This window comes from Salvelinus sp. IW2-2015, unplaced genomic scaffold (assembly GCF_002910315.2).
Source record: "Salvelinus sp. IW2-2015 unplaced genomic scaffold, ASM291031v2 Un_scaffold2137, whole genome shotgun sequence".
In the NCBI taxonomy this organism is placed as follows: domain Eukaryota; kingdom Metazoa; phylum Chordata; class Actinopteri; order Salmoniformes; family Salmonidae; genus Salvelinus; species Salvelinus sp. IW2-2015.
In genome coordinates, this window is record NW_019943471.1 from 300,878 (window position 1) to 322,378 (window position 21,501).

Here is a 21,501-nt window from a genome sequence, read left to right on the forward strand (position 1 = left end):
GTGGTACCTTCAGGCGTTTGGAAATTGCTCCCAAGGATGAACCAGACTTGTGGAGGTCTACAATTTATTTTCTGAGGTCTTGGCTGATTTCTTTTGATTTTCCCATGATGTCAAGCGAAGAGGCACTGAGTTTGAAGGTAGGCCTTGAAATACATCCACAGGTACACCTCCAATTGACTCAAATGATGTCAATTAGCCTATCAGAAGCTTCTAAAGCCATGACATAATTTTCTGGAATTGTCCAAGCTGTTTAAAGACACACACTATGTAAACTTCTGACCCACTGGAATTGTGATACAGTGAATTATAAGTGAAATAATCTGTCTGTAAACAATTGTTGGAAAAATTACTTGTTTTGCACAAAGTAGATGTCCTAACCGACTTGCCAAAACTATAGTTTGTTAACCAGAAATGTGTGGAGTGGTTGAAAAACTAGTTTTAATGACTCCAACCTAAGTGTATGTAAACTTCCGACTTCAACTGTAAATAGTGTCAATGATGACGGTGTGTTTTGTTGTGTCCCCAAAAATCGGTCATAGCTGTCCTCCTGCTCCATGGCCTGACTCCCACTGACCCTAGTCACCCCTGTTACCCAACACACTCTCTCTCATAGCAGCCCTGTTTGGGGCTGCTCCCCGGTCAGCTGGAAGGTCAAGGAAGCTCATCTGTCACTCTCTCTCTCTTTAACTGTCTGTCTGTCTCTCTGTCTTTCTTCTCCAGGAGAACAAGTTTAACCCCGAGGTGGTAGATAATATCTACCAGCACAACCCCATCCTGAAGCACACCCAGAGCCCCCTGTATGCCTCCCTGCTGCCCTTCCCTTACGGCAGCCTGGAACACACCTGTAAGTACTACTACCATGCTACCACCTTTCCCTGCGGTCAGTGCCATGCCTGTAAACTCTACAATAAAACACGAGCAGTTACACACACACACACCCACTCACACATGAGTAATGCTGTCACAGGCTCATTGACATGCCCAGTAATCATACACTGTAACAGACTCGCATATAGACTTACCATTGAGTTAGTCGACTGTAATGCCTACCTGCCTGCGTGCCAAGTCAAGGCCAGTGAGTGAGACAGCTTAGATAAGGAATGATGAGAGACGGCCACTAAAGCTTAGTTGTTCCACCAAGAGACGTCACAGAAGCAGAATCATCTATTCTCAAACATGCTGACTGGTCTAGTCTGGTCTAATTGCTAATACTATGCGTCTGGTACTGACTCCCCCCCTCCTCCCCCACAGACCACAGCGGTAAGGGCTACGCCACGGTGCGGGAGGAAGCAGTGAAGCTCTTCAACTGTCTGCAGCAGCTGGAGTCTGCACGGGACCCGGTGCCTCTGATCCAGGGCGTGCTGCAGACCTGTCTGGACCTGCGGCCGCTCCGGGACGAGGTCTACTGCCAGCTGGTGAAGCAGACCAGCTGCACGCCGCAGCCCCACACCGCCGCACACCTCCGCTACTGGCAGCTCCTCACCTGCATGAGCTGCACCTTCCTGCCCGGCCCCGGCGTGCTTAAATACCTGCGCTTCCACCTCAAGAGGTGACACACACAACATGTAACACAACGCCCTCAACAGGGGGTGTAATTCTTCCCCTACCCATCCACCTAGCTCTGTCGTAGCTTGCGGAAAACTTTAAGGCATCAGCTGGTTTCACCAACAATAGAAAGCGTTTGGTGTTGACAGGTGTGTCTGTACCCTGTCACAGAAATGATTGGAGAGGTGAGGGGGGGAATAGGGCTGCGGTACGAGGGAGAAATGGGGGTCAGGCTGTGGGCCAGAAGGGTGCCAGTAGCATGGGAACCCACCGTGGGAGGAGACAGGTGACAGGCGCCAAGCCTACTAACCACCAGTTACATATAGTAGTGTGATATGCTCTCACGTTGTTACTGCACGACCCCCAGACAGATCCAGTGTTTTAGGAGTGGATTTGCAGCTCTGAATTAGCCACATGCTAAGCTATATTAACAGTGCTAATCTTTGGCCTAAAGCCTCTGTTGGACTGCTAGTCACGAAGCACTATATACGATGCCCATGTTTACATTGCTACTCAGTATCAGGCCAAAGCTAATGGAACAGTTGCAATATATAGCACAGAATATAATATATAGCACACTGAGGCATCCACCACTCAGAGCTAGAACACACTGTCTCTCGCGGTAGGGGTTGTATGTACAGAGCCTTCGGAAAGTATTCAGACCCCTTGAGAAAATCCTCAGCAATCTACACACAATACCCCGTCATGACAAAGCAAAAACAGATTTTTAGACATTTTTGCAAATGTATTAAAAACAGAAATACCTTAATTTACATAAGTATTCAGACCCTTTGCTATGAGAGTTGAAATTTGAGCTCAGGTGCATCCTGTTTCCATTGATCATCCTTGAGATGTTTCTACAACTTGATTGAGCTCCAAGACTGGATTGTGTCGAGGCACAGATCTGGGGTACCAAAACATTTCAGCAACATTGAAGGTCCCAAAGAACACAGTGGCCTCCATCATTCTTAAGTGGAAGAAGTTTGTAACCACCAAGACTCTTCCTAGAGCTGGGTACCCGGCCAAACTGAGCAATCCTGGGAGAAGGGCCTTGGTCTGGGAGGTGATCAAGACCCGATGGTCACTGACAGAGCTCTAGAGTTCCTCTGTGGAGATGGGAGAACCTTCCAGAAGGACAATCATCAAATCAAATGTATTTATAAAGCCCTTCTTACATCAGCTGATAACTCAAAGTAAAACCTCAAACAGCAAGCAATGCAGGTGTAGAGGCACGGTGGCTAAGAAAAACTCCCTAGAAAGGCCAAAAACCTAGGAAGAAACCTAGAGAGGAACCAGGCTATGAGGGGTGGCCAGTCCTCTTCTGGCTGTGCCGGGTGGAGATTATAACAGAACATGGCCAAGATGTTCAAATGTTCAAAAATGACCAGCATGGTCAAATAATAATAATCACAGTGGTTATAGAGGGTGCAACAGGTCAGCACTTCAGGAGTAAATGTCAGTTGGCTTTTCATAGCCGATCATTAAGAGTATCTCTACCACTCCTGCTGTCTCTAGAGAGTTGAAAACAGCAGGTATGGGACAGGTAGCACGTCCGGTGAACAGGTCAGGGTTCCATAGCCGCAGGCAGAACAATTGAAACTGGAGCAGCAGCACGGCCAGGTGGACTGTGGACAGCAAGGAGTCATCATGGCAGGTAGTCCTGAGGCATGGTCCTAGGCATGAGGCATGGTCCAGGTCCTCCGAGAGAGAGAAATAAGGAAAGAGAGAAAGAGAGAATTAGAGAGAGCATACTTAAATTCACACAGGACACCGGATAATACGGGAGAAATACTCCAGATATAACAGACTGACCCTAGCCCCCCGACACATAAACTACTGCAGCATAAATACTGGAGGCTGAGACAGGAGGGGTCAGGAGACACTGTGGCCCCATCCGATGATACCCCCGGACAGGGCCAAACAGGCAGGATACATCTCTGCAGAACTCCAGCAATTAGGCCTTTATGGTAGAGTTGCCAGATGGAAGCCACTCCTCAGTAAAAGGCACATGACAGCCTGCTAGGAGTTTGCCAAAAGGCACCTCAAGACTCTCAGATCATGAGAAACAAGTTTCTCTGGTCTGATGAAACCAAGATTGAACTCTTTGGCCTGAATGCCAAGTGTCACGTCTGGAGGAAATCTGCCACCATCCCTACGGTGAAGCATGGTGGTGGCAGCATCATGCTGTGGGGATGTTTTTCAGTGGCAGGGACTGGGAGACTAGTAAGGATCGAGGCAAAGATGAATGGAGAAAAGTACAGAGAGATCCTTGATGAAAACCTGCTCGAGGACCTCAGACTGGGGTGAAGGTTCACCTTCCAACAGGACAACGACCCTAAGCACACAGCCAAGACAACGCAGGAGTGGCTTCGGGACAAGTCTCTGAATGTCCTTGAGTGGCCCAGCCAGAGCCCGGACTTGAACCCAATCGAACATCTCTGAAGAGACGGCCTGACAAAGCTTGAGAGGATCTGCAGAGAAGAATGAGAAACTCCCCAAATACAGATGTACCAAGCTTGTAGCGTCATACACAAGAAGACTCGAGGCTGTAATCGCTGCCAAAGGTGCTTCAACAAAGTACTGATAAAGGGACTGAATACTTATGTAAATGTTATATTTCCGTTTTTTATTTTTAATAAATATGCAAACATTTCTAAAAAACTGTTTTTGCGTTGTCATTATGTGGTATTGTGTGTAGATTGACGAGGAAAAAAATACTATTTAATACATTTTAGAAGAAGGCTGTAACCTAACAAAATGTGGAAAAATTCAAGGGGTCTGAATACTTTCCGAACGTACTGTATGTTTGGCATGGGTAAGTATGGCGATTGTACTTTTCACAGTATAGCTAGCTATTAGCCTCCGGGGTCAGCCTAAATGCAAGGTGGCGGGTTATGCAGCAGCGCTGCTATAAAGAGATAGGGTCAGTGTTTCCCTGAGACCTCTGTGAGAGAGTGTTGAGGCTGACCCCACAGCTGGACAGAACTGGAGCTGCACACTGGGCAGAGGGCCCAGAGACTGAGCCCCCCTCCCCCTCTACCCCCATGGTGCACTGAGAACCCCCCAGGGAATGTCCCCAGTCGGAGAAGGGTCGGCATGAGCCCTGCGTGCGTGAAGTAGAGAAGGTTGGGCCAAGCGGGGTGGGGAGGGGGGCAGACGGAAAGGGATCACACAGCACAGTCTCCCTCAGTGGAGCATTCCTAATTATGTTTGAGCAGCAAGACAAAACCCACCCTGTGCCCCGTAATGAGACAGAGGAACAGAGAGGGGAGTGGAGGGCCTTCTCTCTGTCTCTCTGTCTCTCTCTCTCCATTTGGCTGTCTGGAGTGTCTGAGTCTCCACTCATTCGCCCCCTTTCTCACTCCAGCTCTTCTCTGTTCTCTGTGCTGTATATTTTGGGATGGACACTGTAGTATAATTGCTTCCTTCCCCAACGTCTACCCTTCCTTGTTTGTGCTGGGGTGAGCTCATGGCTCTGTCAGGTCATCTTTCACACCTCTGACATTCTTGCGTGTGTTGGAGATTTTGGGCCCATTGAAGGTTGATCCCCTCCCTCACCTTCCCTGGCCACTCCGCTGCGAGGAAGTGGCAGGTCACTCTGGTTCACGTGAGCGGAAACACCTTTTCCTGTAAAGAGCGCTGCTGAAAGTCAAACATGTTTTCTTTCCCTTTTTACATTCTCTTTGAAGGATGGAGGGAGGAGAGCCTTTTAAGTCTCTGAGAGCCAAAGTGAGAACACTGGTCGTTCCTCGCCTCATTGACTTCTCAGTATTGCCAACGCGAAAGAAAATAAAGATGGCTTGTGTTGAACTGAAAGGATGACGCAAATCCAGTTAAAATAATATACCGGTTTACAGGCCTCGCATTATCAATATTAGATTCACTGACATGCTTCAGTTTGCCCTTTTGAAATGTAGTGGAGCTTCCTTTAGTCATACACACACAGTCACACTGCTCACTCCCGTGTCTCCTCTCTCCCCTCCGGTGGTCCAGGATCCAGTGCCAATTTCCGGACTCTGAGATGGATAACTATGCGTCGTTCATCGGGGAGGCTCTGGAGAAGACACGGTGTCGGGAATGTGTTCCCTCCTGGGAGGAGATCCAGGTGCTGATGGGGAGACAGGAGATGCTGTGTACAGTTCACTACCCAGGACCAGGCTCCTGTCAGCTCCACATCAGCTCACACACCACCGCCAATGAGGTGAGGGGGGGGGACCTCTCTATCATCTCTGTCTCTCTATCATCTCTGTCTCTCTGTCTCTACCAAGATCTACGAGCACCCTTTCCAATCCTCTTCACTCCAGTTGACCTTTGTGGAGACTTGCACTGTAAAGTGTTGTCCCTACTCCTTACCAGACCCAGCAAGTTGGGAACGCTTGTCAGTGACTTCCTCAAGACTATCTCTCTCTCTCCTCTGCTAGGTGGTAAGGAGGATGTTGGAGAAGCTGGGTCTGAAGGAGAGCAGAAACACGTTTTCCCTGTTTGAGCAGAACGCCCACTGGGAGAGAGCTGTCGGGGGCAGCACCATCATCGCTGACATCCTCACCAGGTTTGAAAAGTAAATATCGCGCAGACACAAGACAGACACAAGACAGGCACAGACAGACATCATTACGAGGTTCGAAAAGTTAGCCTCCTCCGGAATTGAATGAGAACTCATCTGTTGTATGTGCGTGCCAAGAATCCAAGCTATGTTCGGTAGAACAATTGACAGAGGAATCTGGAGTCTTTGAAAGATGGATAGTGTCGTTTTTAATTAATCAATTTTTTTAGCGGGTGGATCAGCTTTAACATTGCAGATAGATTGTGGCTTCTATCAATGTAATTGTCTGCATCATTTCTATCCCCCATATATATTTGTATCATTATTTCCCCCTAACCCTACCACCTCTCCCCTAATTGGAGTAAACTAATGGACACCAACATTTAGGCTTCTACTTCCAGCTTATACATACTATATACATTTTACGGACACTGTATATTTTACTTTTCTTTTTTTCACCCTTCAGCTACCCTCAACCCCTCCCACCTATCTCTGAAAACCATCCCGCTTTGATTTCTAATTGCCATATATTTCTCAACTGTGCTGTAATGTTTCACAAAAGTTCTGAACCTTTCTATCCTCCTAGTTTCTACAGATAGATAGTGTCGCTTGTGTTTTTCTTCTCCTGTGGTCCAGCTCTCATGCTGTAAATGAACCAAGTCCCTGATAACTGCTGACCTTGCCGTCTCATTTTGTCAAACACAAAACCGACACCGTGCTGGGAAAGTAGTGGGCTTGTGTGACCATGTCTGTCTGTCTGCAGTCAGGGCGCCCACTGTACACTCAATGTGACACCGATGTCATGTGCTTGTGTAAGGATAAGTCTCAGTGTCGCAGAGAAGGAGTGAATTCAGCTGGAATAGAAGGGCTCAGTGTTATTCTAAGAGGTGCGCGTGTGTCTACAGTCTACAGAGCTAGAGTGACAGGGTAAACATACCAAATGTAGCTCGTCGCTGTTAGTCATCATCCGCTGCAGCACATGGTGATGTCACAGACAGGAAGCGATGGGGTGGTGGGATATTGACCTGGCCAGCCAGTTGGGGAGTTCTCATGCATGCATGTGTGTGTGTGTGTACGTATGTATAAATTCTCACACGTGTTTTTTTCCCACCCGTCACCCCTTGTGTTCTTCCTCCTTCTCTCTCTCTCTCTCTCTCTCTCGCTCTCTCGCTCTCTCTCTCTCTCTCTCTCGCTCTCTCTCTCTCTCTCTCTCGCTCTCTCTCTCTCGCTCTCTCTCCAGCCTGTCTGCCAAAGAGCCAGACTCAGGCTCCCAGTGGAGGCTCTGCTTCAAACTCTACTGCATTCTGGATGCTGACACCATATCTGTTGACAGTATCGAGTACCTCTTCCTCTTTGAACAGGTAACAAACCTCACAGAGAGAGAGAGAACGAAATAGGGATTGGCGCCTCTATTTCCTTTGTTATTGTCAATGTTAAATTAGACATTAGTGGCTGTTCCAATAATGATAATGAGACATTTTAATAGCTTTGGCCAGTGACTCATTCCTTGTATTTCACTGCGTTATTAGGTTTCACTTAACAGTCGTTAAAGTCTTGCAAACCACAATAGTAATTAAACACAATACTTTAAAAACATGAGTAAGGCCATTGGCTGCACTGCTGAGAGCCCAGGCCAGGCTCAACCAGGCAGGGCTGACTCCATTAGTACATTCTTCCTGAGGACAGTTATAAAATAGTTATGGGCCTGAGTAAAACAGGGTGGAGTACAACTATGATGGATGGAGGGAGAGCGTTACTGCTGTCCCCATCTCTTTACCCCTTTCTATTTTTCTCTCTCTTTTAAACCACCCCCCCCTCCTCTCTTTCGTTCCATCTTCATTTTCTTCCATCTCACTCATGCTCTCTTTCTTTATCCTCCTCTACGTCTCTCTTCTTCTCTCCCCCTCTCTCTCTCCCTGCAGTGCCATGAGATGGTGGTGCGAGGTCAGCTCCCAGCCTGTGAGGAGGACCTCCAGACCCTGGCTGCCCTGCGGCTTCAGTCTGTGATCGGGGACTTCAGCACACACTCCCCCTGCCCCCCTCTGGACGAGCTCTTCCCCGGCCACATGGTGGAGGCCCGGCTCCTCATGCCCCCCTGTGCCCCCCCTGCCCTCCTCCCCGCCACCCAGCCCCCGGCCCAGGGCTGCCCACCGCCCCAGCGCTTCCCCGGGGGTCTCCTGGGAGGGGCGTTGTGGAACCATACMGCCACTGCAGCCCACAAGCAGAAGGTGGAGCAGGACCTGCGGCTACGCAGCCGTCTGAAGGAGGAGGCTGCGGCCATCATGAGCACCGTCGTGGAGTGCTGGAAGGGCCTGGCCGGGTACAGCAGGAGGGACAGTATGGCTGCCTACCTCACCATCGCACGCCAGTGGTCTGGCTTTGGCTGCACACTCTATGAGGTGGACTTCTATATTGTGAGTACATCTCCTTTCTCCGTCTACACAGATAAGTGAGTTGAGCGTAAAGAGAGATTATAGTACTGACCTCTTTTGCCCTCTCTCTCCCTCTTCCTCTCTCTTTCTCTCTCTCTCCCTCGCTTTCTCTCTCTCTCTCCCTTTCTATATCTCTCTCTCGCTCCAGAGTTCGACAGGTAGTTTCTCTCAGAAGCTGTGGCTGGGTGTGGCAGCGACGTGTGTGTCTCTGTACAGGCAGGGCGAGGCAGAGGCCCTGGAGTCCTTCCCCTARGGACAGATCTGCTCCTACGGCGTCTCCGACAGCAACACCTTCAAGATCACCGCCGGCGACCGAGACCTGCTGTTTGAAACCACCAAGGTGGGTGAACAAAAGCTCATAGCAGGAGGCATTGTGTGTCCTAATGATACATCTGTCATTCATAGACACATAGCAGAGTCTGTAGGTGGAATTAAACCTGAAAAGTTCTTTGATTGACTCCAGTTGTTCTCCTCATTCYGGCTGCATACAGCAGTGAGCTGCTTTATTGTGCCTGGTGAATGGCKTCTATTCCTGATCACAGTGACGCGTTGTGCACAGTCATTGAAACAGCCACGCTGCCTGCTCATGATGTTATTCCACCCACAGCTCCCTGACCCACGTGCAAAAACAGTCATTCATCGCGATTTAAATGAGAGTACACAGCCTGCCTCTCTCTCTCTGCCACCAGAATCAACCACCAAGYGTCTTACTTCCTGTTATTAAATACTAACCGGGGTGAGGTTTTTTTCCTTTGCAGTGGTTAGACTAAAATATTAGCCCATAACATTTCCCAGAAACCTGGATATTTCCCCAAACAGCGAATTCTTTTTTTTCTTTGTGAGAACAAATCGTCCGTTCATCCTGCAGATTGGCTTGCATCTTCCCACGCGGAACAAAGCCCTCTCTGTGATCTCTCTCTCACGGGGCACAAGAGTGGCTTTTATTTATTTATTGGTGCAGCAGAACAGGCAAATTGGAGGCCAGCTAAAGGAGGGTGATACTTTTCTGAACTATGAGGCTCACATTTCTCTGTATTAAACTTAGAGGATTGAAGTGGATTGGGCAGAGTTCAACAGGAGCTGATTTGAAGGGGGATATTGTTAAGCTAGGAGTCAACGGTTAAGGCAAGGTTAGCAGCTGAAGTAAGGGTTAGAATTGGTGCCGGCAGCTGGACTGGGGTCGTGTTGAAGTTAGGGCAAAGGTTATGGCCAGAGGTCACATAGTGTTAGGGGTAAGGCCAGAGGTCACATAGTGTTAGGGGTAAGGCCAGAGGTCACATAGTGTTAGGGGTAAGGCCAGATGTGGACTGATGGTAGTTGGATAAATTGGGGTTAGGACCCGGTGGCCAACACAACAACATACGATCATGAGCTAATGCAATATTTTGCTGTGACCTTAAGGACAGATATAAAACCCAGCTGTAACACAGACATAATATGTTGAAATGCAATACCCATCTGCTTTTGTTGTTGTTAGGGTTGTGTCTTACTGAAGTTCAGTCCAGTGGTGTGAGTGCTGGTGCTGCTACATCACGCTCTGACCATCCCTGGAGGATTGTTTCTGTTCCAGCAGCAGCTGGATGACATCATCTCTCCCCTCCCTCCCCTCGCTCCCGTGTTGGTGCCAGACACAGACATTGAGAAAGCCACTCCTCACACTGTCACCAGGCTGACTCTCTGTTCTCTCTTTCTCGTTCTGTTCTCTCACTCCTTCTGTCTCTCTCTCTCCTCTCTCTCTTCCCCCCTCCCTCTGTTCTCTCTCTCTCTGTCACAGCTGACTGAGATCATGCAGCTGATGAATGCCTATTTCAGTGCCATCCGTCGCCAGCGCGGGAGGGGCGACGACGTGGTGAGCATCACAGAGGGCACTGCCATCGAGGTGGGCTTCCACCACCTCCCCCCGACACCCACCCCCACCCTGCTGGAGCTGCCCTCGCACCCCGTGTGAAGAGCGCCCCTTCCCCCTGTCCTCAGCTCACACACAGCCTCATTGGAGCCCAGCCCCAGCCTAGCGGACCCCCTAGCGGACAGCACCGCAGCCAAAACAAAGAGAGGGCTGTTTTTACTCCTCATCCGTGAAAATAAACCTCGCTGGGCTTTCCAACTGAAGGAGCGAGAAGGGGAGGAGCCTGTTTTGTAAGTGAGGCTAGAAACCCACAGAAACACGTGGGTGCTGATGAGGTGTCGCCACCCCCATCCTGCCACACAACCTCTGTTCTCACATGGGAGAACCAGCACCCCGACAACGTGAGGCACGGGACCCGAKGCTGTGGCTCCTTATCTCCTAGAACTCACAGAGCCATACTTCAGGGAGACACACRGTTGCCTAGACACAAGAGTTCATCTACTGTTCCCCAACCAGTTACACCGCTCAGCTAGAGACACGGAGCAGAGGACAAACTGCTTTAGGGAGCGCTGGGAACGTGCCTCTGCTATGTTGTTCTACATGTCGCGCTCTGCCTTTCCTAGAAGATTATCGGCCTTTCCTAGAATATCCCTCATGCAATAGAAAGGGGGGGGGTGGAATCAGACTGACTCACACCCACACTTTCACCTCCTCTCTCTCTCTCTCTCTCACACACACACTATGAAAGGGTCTGTTTTCATAAAGACCCCAGCCAGGCTTGCATTACCTAGAACTGTTGATGTAGCAAGCCGTGTGAACTTGAACTGGAACCAGATGATGGAGCTCAGTAAGTCACTCTGGCTGTCATGGACAGAACTGCTCCTGCTGGTACTGTCAGCTGGGTGGGAGAGACTACTAGATGGGACACTTTGATTGGACGAGACTACAGGATGGGACACTTTGATTGGACGAGACTACAGGATGGGACACTTTGATTGGACGAGATGTTATAAAGGATCCAGCCTAATGCTGTGTAACAGAAACTACAGGATCTTGGGCTATGACTTGTCTGTTGTTTCTACCAAACACTCTGATTTCCCCCCCCCTTTTGTCAACTTGCTGCTTGCCCAAGCTATCACCCCAACATGAAACTATGGCTAACACTTGGCTAACACTTGATAGGAGCATTTTAAATGTCTTGTCTGTTCATTTTTAATAGTTAAGTGATCCAATATTGATCTTATATCTAGGCCTATACCTCCAATTTAAGGGTGGAACTGTTATTTCCCAGTCTCTGTTTCAGTGGGGAACATATTCGGTGTGGATGGAAAGTAGATACCTGTTTTAAGTCCACACTCTGAAGAATTGACGTACTCACCTAACCCCCAGCCAGTAACATGGACCATCACAACCACAATGCAGYCCCCTGTCTTTTCTCTGCTGTGCCTACATACAGAACCAATGCTGTCCTGACTATTGATGCGTTCTTAGTATTATTTATGTACACACTTTGTGACACATTGTGTAGTTTATTTTATTTCATCCATTTTGTATGTCTTAAATGAGGACCTAGCTGGTTTTGTGTTGTTTTTAAGTATGGCTTTGAAATGATCCCATTAATGCCTCATCTAGATCCATTAGGTCACTGTACTGATCAGCCATGTGATCCTGTATTGCTTAAGGGCTCTATTCAATCCGTATCGTGGAAGTTCAGCGTTACAGCGTGATTGAAATTTAAAAGGCAATGTTCCCGCATTAGCGGAGACTGCATTCACGGTAAACGCTGCATCAGTCTACTCAATTGGAGATGACCTTTCTATCGCACAATCGGTAACGCTTCAGCAACACAGATTGAATACAGCCTTCAGCTACGAAACCACAGCACATTGCCTTTCTGTGTTCACTACTTGGCTGGTAGACTTTGTCCAAGTTCATTAAAGTAACCAAAGATAAGTTCTGCTGTGAGCTTTCTCCAGAGAAGATACCCAGACGTTAGATAGTTGCACCTCAAATGTTACACCCCAACGTCATTTAGACCAATATAAGTTTTAGTTATGTTGTAATACAGTAGTCTATTAGGAACCCAGGCTCTAGTGGGATTTCCTTTTCCCTAACCCGCCTGCCCCTGTACCTGGCAGGCAGACTTGGTCTTCCTCAGGAGGAAGGACCCACCATGGCACAGCCAGCCTTGCCTCCTGCCCATACGATATGCAGGCAGTCACTGTCCAGTCAAGCCGTTGCTTTTTATACTGCAGCTGCAGGCAGCTATGCTCACAGTCTCTGAGATCCCTCCCTCCGTGTAACTATGTAAAGACAGAGTACAACCTAAAGCTCGCTTTGATTAAAGCTTGTTTGTACACCGCATGGTACCTTCTGTATGTAATGTGTGTATAGTCAATTGCACTATTGTTTTTTTTAACTAACTTGGATGTGCAATAAGTAAACTATAAAGACTGTAATTAATTAAAAAGCAGCACCATTGTACCATACTGTTTGTTATTGTGTTAAGGCTCAGTATCCCTGAAAAACAAAGCCACTCTCATTGATGCCCTAGTTACAGTCCATAGTTAGGTTCTCAACCTGAGCTGCCTGGAAGAGGGGATGGATTTTGGTGCCAGCAACCAGACAGATTTCTAAAATCTCTCCTTCTGAACAGTCAGCGTCTTAGGTTGACACAATGGACTTGACCGAGCGGGCATTGCTGAGTGAGCCTGCATTTCTTTCTGGTAATGAGGCCTGAAGTAGCGTAGTAGAATTTGATTTAGCATTATTTTGTGGACCCTTGAAAGGTTTAGTATTCTGAAAATGCCCGCTTCTAAGGACTGCATGTCAGTGATTGTACTTCATGATGCAGTAATGAACAAATACCACTATCCTAAAAGTATTACAATTATTTATATGAACAGCAGCATACAYCTCACACTTAAGTCCACCAATGGCAATGAAGAATATTCTCAGAATTATTATTATTTTTTATAATTTCACAACAAAGTTCAACATGAAAAGTATATACATTTGGATGGCTACAAAAAAAGGAAAACTGTAGATGCTATGCAATTTAACAAGCTTCTTGATGTACGTAGAGTCAGAGAAAGTATGGATTTACACTCAGGCACCAGAGTAGAGAAGTAGGCTGTCCTCTGCAATAACAATGTAATAGATTTTATAACAATGACCATTGCCATACTTATGAAACAGACATTTTGGTTAAGTACATACTGGACAGCAGCAACTGATCTGAGGCCTATTGACTTACTTGACTATCCTGTCAGAGCTTGATTATCATGGGCTCTGGTGTCATAACACAAACTTTTCAGAAATGTACGAAGACAAAGTCACACCAGGCATTTTATTCTGTCCCCATTCAAGGACGCTCAAGTGTTTCTCCGGCTGGTATGTTAGTCTGTGTGACTGCAAAAGGAACAGCACAAAAGCAGAGTACTACTATACAGTATAAAAATAGTGCCAAACAAGGCTATGAGTTCTGCTGACAGCAACACAAGAACCGGAAGAGAGGATAGAGAGTGATGTAGAACTCCAAATCAACCCCTAACCCATKCCCACCGGGCACAATATCATACATTCCACCTGTCAGAGAACAAGATGGAGCTGATACCCATTTGATCCTTTCAGATCTACTATCTATGAAGTGTCTAGTGGTAGGGGTCYTTTTGGAATCCTGCATGAGACGGAGAAGACTAGTCATTCACTACTATTCATAACCATCGGTGGGGATTGGATACAGGCACACAGATTGAAGCGTTGGTTTAACTACCAAACAGAGCTTAAGGACAGAAGAGGGAAGAAAAGCAGCAGGGATGAACTTTAACACTTTTCTCCATAGGGATGGCACAGGAGGCAACTAGCTCAGCCCTATCTTTCCCTGGTTGGGCTGTAGAGGGGGACCAGACCCATGTCATGTGACAAGGGTGTCTGAGGGAGGGACCCATGTCATGTGAAAGGGGTGTATATCCCATCTGTCCTCACTGCTCCTGAGTTCCCCAGGAGATGTAGTCGGGCCGCGTGGCAGCACTGTACTCGTCGATGAGCTGCTGCACCACCTCGCGGGAGTTGTCCAYCTCGTCAAAGTTTTCCTTGAAGATGTCCTCCTTGCGGAACTGCTCCAGGAAGGCCTCGCGCTTTCGCAGTTTGTCGTACTGCTTGCAAGTCCGCTCGAACAGCTGCAACGGAGGAAGAGAAGAGAAAGGGCATCCAGTGAACACATTACATATACCTCATATTAGTCACTTTCTGCCCACTCCCTCAGTCGCTGACTGTGTGGGTTAGGAAGATACCAAAAATACTCATTTATCACCAACCCATGAAGTGTTTTGCCATTGAAATGTTAGCTAAGGATTATAGTTGTCACCTTTTAAAATATTTTTGCACAAAGCAACCTACTCCAAGTAGCCAACCTACTCCAAGTAGCCAACCTTCAGAACCTGTAATGAGAATGAGGGGCGGAGCTTACACAGGAGATGCTGGTGTGATTGGCCATCATCAGGCCGCTGACGCGGTGGGCAGAAGGTAGGTACGGGGACTTCCTGGACAAAGCCACCTGGATGCTGGCTGGGCCCCAGGGGATGAAACTGGCCAGCTTACGCTCCCGGATCCTCTGCAGGCTCTTGTGGACCTGCACCCACACAAACAGGACTCTATCAACTTACGGAAAGTATTGCTAAAACATTTAGACCAATATGTTGAACACACACCACAAGGCCATTACAATATCCACTTGGTCTTCAGCCATCTCCTTCATAACATCCAGAATAAGCAGAGGAGTCAGCTCATGAACTAATACTGAACTTTATTTTTTTTTATGTCATCCGTAGTTAAGGACTTCAATGTGATTAGAGAACATATATATTTATTTTTTATTAAAAAAACACTGAGCTAACACACATTCTCATTCAAAATATACACACGCACACACCTGGGTGGGGTCCACCTCTCCCTGGATGATGTTGAGGATGGCAATGTAGCAGTGGTTGGTCTGTCTGTCCCTGCCRGTGGACACCATGACATTCTTCGGCTGCAGCAGCCTCCGCATCACATCCAGCACTGTGGTCTTCCTCACACTGGCCACCTGGGAGAGAAACAAAGGAGAGGGCAGGTATAAGCAGGCATATTCATAAGTGACAGGAATGCTTTGTTAACAAAATGTTTTTAAAAGAAGATGAATCGGCAGATACTTGGATAACTCAGTCAAGATCTGTGTTTTCAAGAARAGAGATTAAACTAAACTAGTACAATTGGTGGGACTATTTTTGTGGTAGTAGTTTAAAAAAGGTTTACTTTACTATTTAAAGCAAAGCAGTTATATATAGTCAAAGTTAAATGCAATAAAATAATTGTTCTGATTACTTTGATACAGTTGACATGGTAGTCTATTACTTTGGATTGTAGGGCAGTTCGATCAAAAAAAATTCTAAACTACAGTTGTTGAGTGTGAAAACTAAAAGAAGACAGACAAGACAAAATGGTCTTCTGTCAGAATATGGGAACAAAAAGCAGGAGCATGAGGACAACACTCGTAGGAAAGCAAAGCAACTGGGTTTCAGATTAATAGATGTACAATTTACTTTTGTAAAACATTCAGTGTAAATTAAGTTGGATTTTAGTTAGAAAGTTCTAGGTTATTACTTGGGGAAGAAATATGACAGTGCATCTAGTGATGACAGCTCTTTAAAAGTATTTTGATGGTAGTTGAACTACGTAGGACAGGTTTGTATCTAGACCTAATAGCTAGCTGTAGTTCTAATAAACCGACTCTTTAGGCTGACAGTGAAATCCGAAAAGTACATTTCCTGAAGAAAATGTGGTGTTTGCGCTAGCTTGTTTTAGAGTATGTATGGTTTTGAAAWACGTTATAGCAGTGGTAGTGTCCGCAGTAGTAATGTTGGGGACTGGTTATAGTTGAACAAGTAGCTAAATGAAAAGTCAGGATACCCTGAACATGTGAACGTTGGTTTGGTGTCTCTAGCTTGAATGGTTCAATAGTTACTGTTCAAATTGCATTTGTCACATGCTCCAAATACAACAGCCCTTAACCAACAATGTAGTTAAGAAAAACACTTTTTTTTTGTAAGAAATAAAACAAATAATTAAAGAGCAGCAGTAAAATAACAATAGCGAGGCTATATACAGGGGGTACCGGTATAGAGTCAATGTGCGGTGGCACCGGTTAGTCGAGGTAATATGTACATGTAGAGTTATTAAAGTGACTATGCATAGATAATAACAGAGTAGCAGCAGCATAAAAGAGGGGGGTGGGGGCAATGCAAATAGTCTGGGTAGCCATTTGATTAGATGTTCAGGAGTCTTATGGCTTGGAGGGTAGAAGCTGTTTAGAAGCCTCTTGGACCTAGACTTGGCGCACCGGTACCACTTGCCGTACGGTAGCAGAGAGAACAGTCTACAACTAGGGTGGCTGGAGTCTGACCATTTTTAGGCCGTTCCTCTGACACCGCCTGGTATAGAGGTCCTGAATGGCAGGAAGCTTGGCCCCGGTGATGTACTGGGCCGTACGCACTACCCTCTGTAGTGCCTTGCGGTCGGAGACCAAGCAGTTGCCATACCAGGCAGTGATGCAACCCGTCAGGATGCTCTCGATGGTGCAGCTGTAGAAACTTTTGAGGATCTGAGGACCCATGTCAAATCTTTTCAGTCTCCTGAGAGGGAATAGGTTTTGTCATGTCCTCTTCACGGCTGTTTTGGTGTGCTTGGACCATATTAGTTTGTTGGTGATGTGGACGCCAAGGAACTTGAAGCTCTCAACCTGCTCCACTACAGCCCCGTCGATGAGAATGGGGGCATGCTCGGTCCTCGTTTTCCTGGAGTCCACAAATCATCTCCTTTGTCTTGATCGCGTTGAGGGAGAGGTTGTTGTTCTTGCACCACACGGTCAGGTCTCTGACCTCCTCCCTATTGGCTGTCTCGTCGTTGTTGATCAGGCTTACCACTGTTGTCATCGGCAAACTTAATGATGGTGTTGGAGTCGTGCCTGGCCGTGCAGTCATGAGTGAACGAGTACAGGAGAGGACTGAACACGCACACCTGAAGGGCCCACATGTGGAGCATCAGTTTGGCGGATGTGTTGTTACCTACCCTTACCACCTGGGGGCAGCCCGTCAGGAAGTCCAGAATCAAGTTGCAGGGGGAGGTGTTAAGTCCCAGGGTCCTGAGCTTTGAGGGCACTATGGTGTTGAACACTGAGCTCTAGTCAATGAATAGCATTCTCACATAGGTGTTTCTTTTGTCCAGGTGTGAAAGGGCAGTGTGGAGTGCAATAGAGATTGCATCATCTGTGGATCTGTTGGGGCTGTATGCAAATTAGAGTGGGTTCAGTGTTTCTGGGATAATGGTGTTTGTGAGCTATGACCAGCCTTTCAAAGCATTTCATGGCTACAGACGTGAGTGCTACGGGTCGGTAGTCATTTAGGCAAGTTACCTTAGTGTTCTTGGGCACAGGGACTATGGTGGTCTGCTTAAAACATGTTGGTATGTTGGTACAGACTCGGACAGGGAGAGGTTGAAAATGTCAGTGAAGACACTTGCCAGTTGGTCAGCACATGCTTGGAGTACAAGTCCTGAACGTTGACCTGTATAATGGTCTTACTCACATCGGCTGCGGAGAGCGTGATCACACAGTCGTCCGGAACAGCTGATGCTCTCATGCATGTTTCTGTGTTACTTGCCTCAAAGCAAGCATAGAGTAATTTAGCTCGTCTGGTAGGCTCGTGTCACTCGGCAGCTCTCGGCTGTGCTTCCCTTTGTAGTCTGTAATAGTTTTCAAGCCCTGCCACATCCGACGAGCGTCGGAGCCGGTGTAGTACGATTCAATCTTCGTCCTGTATTGATGCTTTGCCTGTTTGAGGGTTCGTAGGAGGGCATAGCGGGATTTCTTAAGCTTCCGGGTTAGAGTCCCACTCCTTTAAAGTGGCAGCTCTACCCTTTAGCTCAGTGCGGATGTTGCCTGTAATCAATGGGGGGGACGTCATCGATGCACTTATTGATGAAGCCAGTTGGACAGTTACTTTATGCAAATGTGTACAGTAATAGTTGATAAAGCTTTGAAAGAATAGGAAAGTTAGGATAGCCAGAATTGTTTAAGTTGGTCTTGTAGCTTAATTGACGAAGCAGCAGGACCACTGAATGGCTACCTCTGTATTCTTATGGTTCTCGTTCAAACCCATGTTCATTTATACACATTTTAAAATGGTTCTAGTATCAAAAATCTTCAACAAGCAATCTAAGTAGGGTCAGTCTAAACATCTCAGCGTTGGTTTGGAGTTAATAGCTTAAGTGTTGAAAGAGATTGGTAAAACAAATCAAATTCGAGACCTTTCTAGTCCACACTAACTTTTTGTCTAAGTTGTTGGCAAAGTGGTCAAAATAGCAGATTTTTGTCAAAAGTTGCATTGTATTACAGTGAATGTTGGAAGTCCCATTAAAGTGATTGAAAAAAATGTATAGTTTCAAAAGTATAAATAGTTTTAAAAAGTTGTATGCACACTATTCCAGACCAGTCTTCACATTTTAAAGTTTGAATGGCATTTCTAGCTTAAATGGTGTAAGAGGAGTAGCATGCAGAAGAATAATAATAAAAATAAGTTTGACGAAGACTTCAGTGTGTTAAAAAAAACTGAACTCAGGGGGAAAAAATGAGCACCAACTGGGTAAAAAAATTTGAACGGTCATCCAACTCGCAATTCCAAGTCAGAAACTCTGGCATCTTTATAGAGCTCCAACTTTCAGACCTGAAGATCACTGACTTCATGATTTTTTCCGAGTTCCCAGCTGTCTTGAAAGCACCAAGACGTACTACGCGGTCACTGAGAACTACTTACCGATTGGTCAGTGGTGAGCGGTGTGTAGCCAGTCATCAGGAAGTGAAGGCGGGGCGTGGGGATGAGAGAGGCGATCAGACCAATCAGGTCGTTGTTCATGTATCCAGGGTAACGCAGGGTGGTTGTGCTGGCTGACATAATGGTGGAAACCTGTGGAGAGAAAYAACCTTTAGTTGTCATAATTACTTGTGGCTGTTTTTATTTCTGTAATCTTGTCCATTTCTGTCGGGCAAACACCAGGAGTGGTCATAAGAAATGCAGCCTATATGACAGGGATCATCACCTAGATTCAGCCTCGGGACAATTTTTCATGAGTGGATGTTCAGGGAGCCGGAAAATAATTACAAATAACTTGTAGACTGCAAATTGACTGCAAGAAGCCCAAATAGATATAATATTTGACTAAAATATAATAGTTTCAAACCTTATTTACATTTGTATACGATCACATATTCAGTATGCCTCTATTATGCGTGAGAATACTTTGGAACAGATTTCCAAAAGTAAAATCACTTGGGGCTGATTTACTAGTGTTTTTACAGTATTTTATGTTTTAAAAAAAAAGATATGCTATATGATTGTATGGTTAGAAGGTTAGCTAGAGAAGGGTATATAGGGCTGGCACAATTACTGTATAAACGACGGTTATGGATGAAGACCGTCATGAAAATAAATAACCGGCATAACCGTTTAAATATTTTTTGGGGGGTGGAATGAACAGCTGACTGAAGACAGAATTGCCGGGCATTCGTGAGGCGCAGTCTGTTTCTGCAGTAACATGGAATCTTAACAACGTGATGAAACTGCTGTTCCTTGCTGAAACAAGCAAGGAGTTGCCTAGACAGTGTCCCCCTCCCTGCAGCGGCACACATAGAAATATAATGAATAGAACAGACTTTGCACCTCTAACCCTGGCAATTTGACTGGTAAACTCATTGGTACACTCGCAACGGCTGCCTGGTATTGTTATACAATAATTTCCACGGTAATGTAGAATGTTCATTCAAATGATGTGGCTCATGCGATGCAATGTATTTTTTGTAATGTCAGTTGAGTTGAATCAACAAATCACAGCACATTTTGACGGGTACACTTCCTGCTTTTAATTCCTTCTTTTACTTCCTCCTTTGTTCCTATGGGTACACTCGCAATAGCCGCCAGTCCACCCATTATGCCACCATTGACTTAAATGAGGACGTCCGTTCTATTTCTATGGCAGCACATGCAGTCAGGAGCAGAGAGGGGGAAAAAAATTGAAAAGAATAATAGAACATTTGACCGGTTATTACGGTGCCCGCGTTCATTTGTGTGGCCAATTAGTCATCCATATTCCATGACCGCCACAGCCCTAGGGATATAGACATATTTGACGACAAGTTTTTTTTTTTAACAACCACTGGTTGTTCATTCAACAATAATTGCTAGGGAGTGAGAGATCCAGTTTGACAGTTAAAGTGTGAGGAGTAACTAGTCTAACTAGTTTGTTGAATCCTCAGGACATTCTGGCTAACAGTGTGAGGTTTACTTCACCCATACACTCTCTCTGTATTTGCCTAATAGTTTCTGGGCCACGGTCAGTAGGCTATAAACAGTAGCCTGGTCCCAGTTCAGTTTGTGCCATATTACCGACTTGGCAAGACAGCACAAACAGATCTGGGACCAGGCTATCAAAACGCCTCTGCATAGAAACACTTCCTCCTCTCAGGAGTCTGATGATCTAGAACAGGGGTGTCAAACATACGGCCCGCGGGCCGGAACCGGCCCCCAAGGAGGTTCGATCAGGCCCGCAGGATAATTTGAAAGTGGAAAACATGCAATAAAAGACATGGAATTAATATTTTTAATTCGCTGCAATTCATGGATTATCCGCTAAGGGGCGCACTCTTTCCATCAGAGTAGAAGACAAGCCGCATCATGAGACAGACTGAAAACAGCAGACGGTCAATATGCGCCATCTGCTGCTTGTTACGACGTTGTTAATACCTTGGTCTCTACTCTCCGCTACACCCTCATTGCCAAAATGTCGTTATCCAAACGGAGAAAAGTAGATAAGGAGTGTAGAATTTTCAAAGAAAAATGGACCACGTCCTATTTATTTACAGAGATGCACGGAAAACCTTCGTGCTTGGTGTGTTTGCAACAAGTTTCGGTATTGAAGGAATATAATTCGACGCCACTACGAGACTCATCACGCGAAAAATATGACGGCTTGCAAGGACAACTGAGAAGAGATAAGATTAACGAATTGCTGGCGGGTCTGGGAAACAGCAGTCAACTTTCATCCCG

At 46.4% G+C, this 21,501-nt stretch overlaps 1 protein-coding gene and 1 pseudogene across 1 annotated transcript in view; one reads left to right on the plus strand and one right to left on the minus strand.

The window, feature by feature from the left end:
- The window catches only part of LOC112073070 (unconventional myosin-X-like), a 20,450-nt pseudogene extending 7,600 nt beyond the window's left edge, over positions 1-12,850 (plus strand).
- Positions 12,851-13,332: 482 nt separating this feature from the next.
- The window catches only part of LOC112073071 (tubulin gamma-1 chain), a 23,294-nt gene continuing 15,125 nt past the window's right edge, over positions 13,333-21,501 (minus strand). Inside the window, exons 5-8 of the mRNA XM_070440031.1 lie at positions 19,216-19,407; positions 15,300-15,452; positions 14,838-14,999; positions 13,333-14,547 (exon numbers count right to left, since the gene is read on the minus strand). Coding sequence (XP_070296132.1) covers positions 14,350-14,547; positions 14,838-14,999; positions 15,300-15,452; positions 19,216-19,407 — 705 coding nt within the window. The 3' untranslated portion in view covers positions 13,333-14,349. The remainder of the gene's footprint in view (positions 14,548-14,837; positions 15,000-15,299; positions 15,453-19,215; positions 19,408-21,501) is intronic.